This window comes from Tympanuchus pallidicinctus, unplaced genomic scaffold, assembly GCF_026119805.1.
Source record: "Tympanuchus pallidicinctus isolate F22 unplaced genomic scaffold, pur_lepc_1.0 scaffold3, whole genome shotgun sequence".
NCBI lineage: Eukaryota > Metazoa > Chordata > Aves > Galliformes > Phasianidae > Tympanuchus > Tympanuchus pallidicinctus.
This window is the reverse complement of record NW_026294747.1, coordinates 44,782,029-44,790,446: the sequence shown is the minus strand read 5'-3', so window position 1 is coordinate 44,790,446 and position 8,418 is coordinate 44,782,029. Positions and strand designations below refer to the sequence as shown.

At 37.1% G+C, this 8,418-nt stretch overlaps 1 protein-coding gene across 3 annotated transcripts; it reads left to right on the top strand.

The window, feature by feature from the left end:
- Nucleotides 1-658: 658 nt before the first annotated feature.
- Nucleotides 659-5,074, top strand: LOC128085685 (alpha-1-antitrypsin-like). Of its 3 annotated transcripts, XM_052693423.1 has the most exons (6): nucleotides 659-772; nucleotides 1,533-1,667; nucleotides 2,010-2,222; nucleotides 2,689-2,959; nucleotides 3,675-3,822; nucleotides 4,482-5,074. In XM_052693423.1, the coding sequence occupies exons 2-6, from the start codon at nucleotides 1,550-1,552 to the stop codon at nucleotides 4,683-4,685; spliced, it is 954 nt and encodes a 317-aa protein (XP_052549383.1). In that variant the 5' UTR covers nucleotides 659-772; nucleotides 1,533-1,549; the 3' UTR covers nucleotides 4,686-5,074. The 3 variants fall into 3 exon arrangements, with proteins under 3 accessions (XP_052549383.1, XP_052549382.1, XP_052549384.1); XM_052693422.1 differs by having other exon boundaries at nucleotides 1,533-2,222; XM_052693424.1 differs by lacking the exon at nucleotides 3,675-3,822 and having other exon boundaries at nucleotides 1,533-2,222; nucleotides 4,482-4,585.
- The last annotated feature ends 3,344 nt before the right edge of the window (nucleotides 5,075-8,418 follow it).

Sequence of the window (8,418 nt, the reverse complement as noted above, 5' to 3'; positions counted from 1 at the left end):
AAAACTCTTCCACACCACCACTTCACTGTTACCCAGTCACAGGCTACGGTCATCAGCAACAGGTAAGCAGCTGCACCTGCTAGAAATGTTTCATTAGAGTAGTCATGCCACATGTCTGTTGCTGTTACTAAAGAATCTAAAGATCGTTACTAATTGCACACAATCTGGTCCCTTTAAGAAACCCCCTGTAGTAAATGTTATGTTAAAAAGGAGCACTGTAAGGTAGAAGGGTTTTACAGATCTAAAGGCAGCTTACCCTGTTTGGGAACACTGACAGAGAGATTGTATCCCAGTCAGCAGCCTTGCCCCCCTTTTTTTCTTTTTTTTTTTTTAATTTTTTTATCTTCCCAAGACTGGACCTGGGAGGATGAAAGACAGGGAGGCTGTGCTCTTATGGAGCTGTGCTGAGTTCTTCTTGCCATTTGTACCATGCCTAGGCTCTAGGCAGTCTTCATGGGGATTCACCACCCTTGGATGCAGCCATGAGAGGCCCAGCTCTCTCTATAGACCCACACAGCAAGCATCTTACAAGAACCCACAAACATGGTAGCACCACAAGATATCGTCCCTCTCATCAGAGCTAATATTTGACAATATTATGCTTGGATTGGACAAAATGTTCAAAACATCATTACTGCTTGCTGTGTATCTTCACTGATATTTTTTTATTTGAAGTCATTAATGATTAACGGAGGTGCTCTGGTGAATCTTGTTCAATGAAGAGAACACTGGAGCAGACAAAGTGAATGCAGCAGGGTCCTCTTGTAGCACTGTGAGTATTCCTTCAATATTTTCTTGGATCATTTGGATATATCAGCTCAGGGGTTTGTGTTGTTGCCTGGGAAGGAAGTGTTTCCACACACAAGGAATGTATACACAACAATTTGTTATAAAAAAATTCAAAATATGTTAAGGACAAGCATGAACTGCCTACTAGCACAGAAAATACTTCATCCAATAAAAAAATGCTTTGGAATCAGCAAAGATCCATATAGAGACTTTGCTGCTACAGTGATTCAATATTTTATCTTTGAGAAAATGGCTTATCTTGTACTTTGTGCCTTAAACTGTACGATATGTGTTTACATCACATTTTAGTTTAACACATTTCATTATCTATTTCTCTGAGTAAGAGAGAAAGACTATTAGAGCTGCAGTAACAGCACTATCAGGTATAAAAATGGCTCCCATCTCTTTTCTCTGGAGAAAAAGGTCATAAACTTTCTTTGTGTTTTTTTGTGTTATTAGTGATTTAAAAACAATGACAAACAAAAAAAACCCCACTTCTATATATATCTATTTCACTGGTTATTATGATCAAAACTGTTCCTTTTGTGAGAGTATGTGGTTATGCACAGTTCATCTGGAGACATTCATTCAGGGGTTTGCTGCATGAGGAATGTGAAACAAAAGGGCGGGGTTTTTGAGAACAGACAGTTGTACTTTGAGAGCTTCATTTTAGTTGTATGAAACATGCAAGCATGAAGAAATTTACTTCCCTGTCATGTTTGGTGTATTTATTTCTTTTCCAGGAAGGGGTAAAAGGAAAATGAAACCCACCTTCTCCTTGTGTTTTCTGCTGGCTGGTTTGTATTCTGTTGTCCAATGTCATCAGCATCCTCGCTACCTCAATAAACAGGACGATTCTAAAGGAGCACATTACCCAGGTAGCAGTTCTCACGGGGAAGGAGTTTTTCCAAATAAAAACAAAACTTTTGTCAAAGTAGTTCACAGCAATGCTGATTTTGCATTTTCATTTTACAAGCTGGTTGCATCCGAAGCAACTGATCAAAATATTTTCTTTTCACCCATAAGCATTTCTGCTTCCCTTGCAATGCTGGCACTGGGTGCCAAGTCAGCAACACTAACACAGATTCTGGAAGGGCTTGCCTTTAACCTGAAAAAGACTCAGGATCAAGAAATACATGAAGGTTTTTGCCAGCTCCTCCATATGCTGAACCGTTCAGATAGTGATCTTCATCTAAGCCTGGGCAATGTCCTTTTTATAGAAGAGACACTGAAACCACTACAGAAGTTCTTGGAGGATGCCAAAAGCTTTTACCAGTCTGAAGTCCTTTCTGCTGACTTTAACAACTCCTCTAGTGCTGAGATCCAGATCAACAGTTATATTGAAGAAAAGACAAATAAGAAAATTGTTAAACTAGTAGAAAATCTTGATCCTCTCACCGCAATGGTTCTTGTTAACTATGTCTTCTTTAAAGGTAAGAATTACTGAAGGGTACAAAGATTGTAACTTGGACGCACTGCTTATTGCAGAGAATAAAAGAAAGAAACTGTAATTTGAGTATTTGTTTTGAGGAAAACGTTCGGTATCTAAAAATTTTTCCAGTGAAATCATGTACGTGTGTTAACAGTGAGGATGTCTGTGACCTTACTTGTTTGAGTAAGAGATTGGATTGCTTTTAGAAAATACCTTTGTTGTACTTGGTAAATTATTTAATGTGATGATAGAATCATGAATTAGTGAAAGATGTTGTTTGTAGTATCATTTCTCTGTAACTGTCTTCAGGCATGTAGGAAGTAATTAAACACCTAGGGGTGAAGTAATATGGAAAAAAAAAATGTTTGCTCTAATCAAAGGGAAAGAGTGGGACTAGATTCCATTTTATTCGTAATGAAAATTTGTCTTTTTATTCCACTGAATTATTTTTCTCTTTTTGTCATAAGCTCATTGGCAGAAACCCTTCAGTGATTCATACACAAAAAAAGATGATTTTTTTGTGGATAAGAAAACATCTGTGAAAGTTGACATGATGTATCGGAAAGGTTACTACAGAAATTACTTTGATGAAGAGCTGTCCTGTTGGCTGGTTCAGATTCCTTACAATGGAAATGCTGCAGCATTGTTTGTTTTACCTGATGAAGGGAAGATGAAACAGGTGGAAGATGCTCTTTTGAAAAGAACTGTGGCAAAATGGGAAAAGCTCCTCCAAGATAGGTAAGAGATTTTTCCTAGTGTGAGAGATCACTGCATTATTTAGCAGTAAGCAAGATTGAGCTTGAAAAGCTGAATTATTTTACTGAACTCTGTTCACTTACAGTCTCTGCGCAGGACTTCCCCTTTCTTAGCTCAAAAACAAAAAATACATCTGGATAGTGAACAAACAGGGCATTGATCTTTTTATCCTCAGCATTGTGGTGATGAAGTTAACAGAGGCTTGTTTTGTATGGGCATTGTGAAACTTAAATGGAGTAGCTATTTCTGAGGTATTGGGTATTAGAGTGGTGAGGGCCTGGTGGGATCTGCAGTGCTGTGTGTGAAAGATGAATTTTATTAATTTACTAATACTCAAGCTGTTTCTGTGCTGGCACAGGTGCTGTTTCTGTGCTGTTTTATGTTCAAACAGCCTTAGAACAAGTCATGATCTTATAGGATGTCTACTGCCTAGTGAAGCTCTGTTGGTAGCAGAGTTTATATACAGTTATGTCTTCTCTGAATCCTTTAAACCTACTGTGGATATAGAGTTTAACATGGACTTACACTGCTCCAATCCTCTGCATTACATAACTATACTGGTAGAAAGGGCTATTTGAAACCTAACAGCAGACTTTTGTCATTTAAGAAAAAATATGAATGAATTGTCACTGAAGCGAAGCCACTCAGGAACATTACCTAGATGACAATTTGTCCCTTTTGATGTTATTTGTTTCAGAAAAATACACCTACATATTCCAAAACTTTCTATTTCTGGTACCTACGATGTGAAAAAGATAGTCAGAGAAGTGGGTATAATTGATGTATTCACTGAACAAGCTGATCTGTCAGGAATTACAGAGGATCCTGGACTGATGGTTTCGAAAGTAAGTCAGCACATGAAATATAGTGATCACAGAATTTTTCTATTTCTGGGAATCCATTACAAACAAAAAATGAAAAGCTTATCCCAGTCTTTCTGAAGCAAGATTTAATCATAAGCATCTGCCACAAAGACAAACATACCTTTCCTAAAACTGAAGTCAAACACGCAGATAAGGGGTTACAAACACATGGATCAAGAACAAGGAGGACATACATATCATTAGATGTTTTTTTGGATACTAAACAAAATTATCTATAGATAGCACATTAATTTTGGTAAAATACCCTCTAATAGAGGGCAAAAATGCAATTACTCTTGCCCTTCTAGTGCTCTAAAAAAAAAGTGTTTTTTCAGCTGGATGATAGGGTAGATTTCTGATAACACGTGAAGCTGCCAAATGTAAAACTTAGTCCAGGCTAAATTGCCAGCTTTCTTTACTTCCAGAACTTCTCATCATCAGTCATCTTGAGTGCTCTTTGGCCATCTGCTGCACAGAGATTTCTCTCTGCACACTTGGTTGATGGAGGCTTTCAGGGCTGATGTGATTGTTGATTGAGTGGGCAGGGAAGAGCTGGAGATGAACTTCCTCAGGTTGCTGCTGCCAGATCCCATCCCAGGCAGGTCTCCCTCTGCAGGTTGTTGTGCTTTATATCCTCGCAGGTGATCCACAGAGCTGTGCTAAATGTTCATGAGAATGGCACTGAAGCAGCAGGAGTCACAGTGAAGGAGATTACATGGAGATCTGGTGATTTTTCTCGTCCTCCTCGAGTCAGATTCAACAGGCCCTTTCTCCTGATGATTGTGGATAAATATGCTCATACCATCCTCTTCATTGGGAAAATTGTAAATCCTCTGAAAAAATAACTGATTGCCCAGAGGACAGGTACTTCTGCACATAGCTACCTAAGATCCTGTGATCCAGTAATAACTTTGTGTACACCAACGTGTACTGGTGTCTTTCAACTTTCAACACGTTTCTAACCCCTGAAAAGCAAGAACTACTTTTTCTTGCCCAAATGACACAGATTTCCCCTCTGGTCTACAAATGTATGTAACTTGTATTGTTAACAAAGTATGAGTCACTTTTCAGCTGTTCTGTAATAGTGCCTTCTAGACGCTCTCCAGTATATGTAGTGATCTGTAGCCTCTTTCATGGATGATGTAGCTTTTAAGCAATTAAGTTGCTCTTCATTGCTGAGGTATTGATAATGTATTGAGATAAAATAAATGATGGAATATTCCACGTGATAGCACCAGTTTCTTTTTTATGGATTTGCTGTCACTTTCATTTCTCATTTCTCTTACGGATTCCAATTTCATTATCGCACTTTCCAGATAGACAAGTCAGGCTGTGGTACAGAAATTTTTATCTTCTCACAGAAAACAGCAAAGCTTTTCTAGGGACTGTTAATCTGTTTTGAACTCAGAAAGCTATCATAGATATGCACATCAAATTCAGGCAGTATTTCTTAAATCAGACTAGATTTTATCAGTGGATTGATACTATAGAATAAAAACATATGGTTACTTGAAATTTGTACCTTTTCTTTAAAAGATTCACGAGTCTAGTATATTGCTAGTGTGTTATTTTATTAAAATATGCAAAGCTGTTGAAAGCAGTTAAATACTTATTAGATTTTTCACTACAGCATATCTCAAATTAGTAAAAAAATAAATAAATAAATACAAATAGCAACTTTGCAGTCTTTAGTCTCTTAAAATGTGAAATAATATACAATGAAAATAATGACTATTTCTGAAACAATAATGTCCTGATTGTTTGGGGGATTTTGACTTGTCTCTGGTGTTAAATTACCACTATCAGTATTACTAGACTGTAGCTGTATGTCATCCAAGTCTTGCTTGATGTTCACACTCAAAACCCTCACCAAAATCACATAAACTAGTGACAAAACTTCCTTACTGACATCTGTTTTTGATCTATTCAGTATTTAGTAAAAGCTGCTGGGCTAGAACTCGGGGCATATATACAGACTTAATCTCAGTGTAACACAGCTAAACCGATTGTACAGAATATCATTTAAAAGTACTTGGCAAATTGTGGGGCTAATTCAGGACAGCATGCTGAAGTCCAGCTTTGCAGTGACAAATGACTGCGTAAGCAAATATCATGAGACTTTGTTTGTTCTTCATTGTGGACCCCAGATCAATACTATCTGTTTGCTATCATGAAAAAATTTAAATGATATTTTGCCAATCAGATCTCCCTTTGAGAGATCTTCCTTTGATGCCTGACCTATTTGAAAGCAGATGAGGAATAATCAAGCATCGTATGGAAATACGAGTCAAAGTTTGTGCTTCCATTTATGTATGAAAAGATGCCATGAGGTATTTTGTCAAATTCTAATACAGTAGGACCTTTTCCTACGTTATTTTCCCAAAGAAAGCATACTGTATAAGAGGAATGCTTAAATAGAAATCATGTGTAGCTATGGTTATATATATTTATTATTGAAGTATTAAATTCTCCTCTCTCTCTCTCTCAAAAAAAGGCAATCATGAAATATGTATAACCTATTTTTTCTTTTCTCATAATCCTTAAAGCAATCTGTCCACACGCCCTTTATTGTCTTATTAAGATGCTGAGTTTAGCACCAGGCTTTCTAGAAGCATTAGATCAGCTTTTAGAGAAAATGTACCAGGATATAAGTACAGAAGAAAAGCTGACTTTGATCATGCTTTATTCTTGGGATACCTCGTCTCAAAAGTAAAATGAGACCAGGTGAAGATTAGTCCCTCTATCATTAACACTCTCTGTGTTATAAAACTATCTCTGAATTAACCATGTAACTAATAAATATAATGAAATTGTTTTTCACGTAGAGTCACCTTCAAGTGGAAGTAAGGACCATATACAGATCCTCTGTGGTAAAAATAAAGATAAAATTTGATAAAGTTCAGAAAATGTTTCTCACCAGAACTTCTCACTCTTCTCCACATACTTGAATGCTAAGTAATGAATACAGAACAATTGCAAAGCTGTTATGAGTGTCACAAGTTTAGTGTGCTCATATTTTGCTCAGGGAAGGGTTTCTTCTTTCAATCTGTTGTTGTTTTTCTTCTTTTCTGGATTTCTGCTGATTGGTTTGTTTGATAACTGTGAACTGCATGTCTGCATACCACGAAGCAGTCTTCTCTCTCTAGAGAAATCCTCCCTAGAGTGAATGATTGTATGGCTCTATTTTGAGTCATTCAATCATGCACTCTAGAGAGAAGGCTACTCTGTTGATGTTAGAAGTCATGGAAGAATTGCCAATCTAAAAAGCAAAAGCTAATGTATTTCTTGTTCTATAACAACTAGCGAAGATTTATCTACAAAAGTGAAACAAAGTAAAAAAGATAAATAAACAGCTCAAAAAAACCCCCAAAACACCCCAAGATCAATCCATGTTGGAGATGCACTTAATCCTTTGGACATTGAAAAGAATTTGAAAAAAAATATATCCAACAGCAATTGTGAGTAGTGCTGAAGAACACAGAAGAAGAAATTGCAGCCAGGATTGTGTGAGGGGGCAGAGAAAGTAATAATATGCTTGAAAGAAAACAAGGAAAATGACATATTTCAAGCAACCAGCAGCCAGTGCCAATGCACAGGTCTTTGTTCCCAGAGCTGTGCAGTATCAGCTAAGAACAGCATGTAATGTAGCCAACAGCCTTAAAGGTCATTAACTGAAAAGCAAATTGCATATTCTACTGGAAAACTTAGTGATGCTGTATACAATGCAATAACAAATAGGAACCCATATTTCAATAACAAGAAAGGCAGAGGCTGCTTAAGGAGAAAAACAAAGCTGAAGTACACAGTTTCGATGCCAGCGTATTGTCATCAAAAAGGAGATATCATAGAATCACACCACAGCCAAATTGCCTTTTTATTTGTTTTCTAATACATGAGAACTAATTCACCAGATCTTGTTACTATTATCTTGATACTGAATAACTCGCTATGCTCCTCTGCTGTATGATACTGTTCTTTCTCCATGTCATCCTCAGGACACAATGAAGAAGAAAAATATTAGTGAAGTTTATGAAGTTCTGGTGTGGACGGTCCTCGTGATGCCTCAGTTATAATGAGAGGGGAGTCTCAGCTTAATACCAGCCTACTTGTCCTAGATGTCCACAACGTCCTCTTTGCCAGAAAAAAATTATCCCCACAAATTGGTTTGTTGCAGTCATATCCCAGCCCTATCACTCAGGGTTTTGTACTTCTCAAAATCAGGTATGATGTATTTCATTATGCATTCAGCATAACAGTAAATCCAACCGGTAACTAACATATCTCTGGGCAATACTACATAAATTTCTCAGCTCTCTGGTGATTTTTCACTGAAAAGTAAGTGGCGGTTAAGAGAACAAAACAAATGATGTAATTCACACTGACATGAAGTTAACACAGTATTTCTGCTATTTAGTAGATTCCTGGCAAATGCTCTGTCATTTGGCCAGGAAAAAATATCTGCGGGGCAAAATGAAAGGTCTGTGGCTGTTTGACTCCTGAAAATCTTTGATAAAGAGTTGTATCTCTCTTCTTCAAATACAACATAGATTAGGCTGGGGTTATAATTTGTTTGTTTGC

Bases quoted from the DNA above. Each gene is read 5' to 3' on its own strand.
- LOC128085685 (XM_052693422.1), top strand. From the start codon at position 1,550: ATGAAACCCACCTTCTCCTTGTGTTTTCTGCTGGCTGGTTTGTATTCT. The intron at 2,960-3,674 runs GTAAGAGATTTT...TATTTGTTTCAG, and splicing joins GAAAAGCTCCTCCAAGATAG to AAAAATACACCTACATATTC. The intron at 3,823-4,481 runs GTAAGTCAGCAC...ATATCCTCGCAG, and splicing joins CTGGACTGATGGTTTCGAAA to GTGATCCACAGAGCTGTGCT.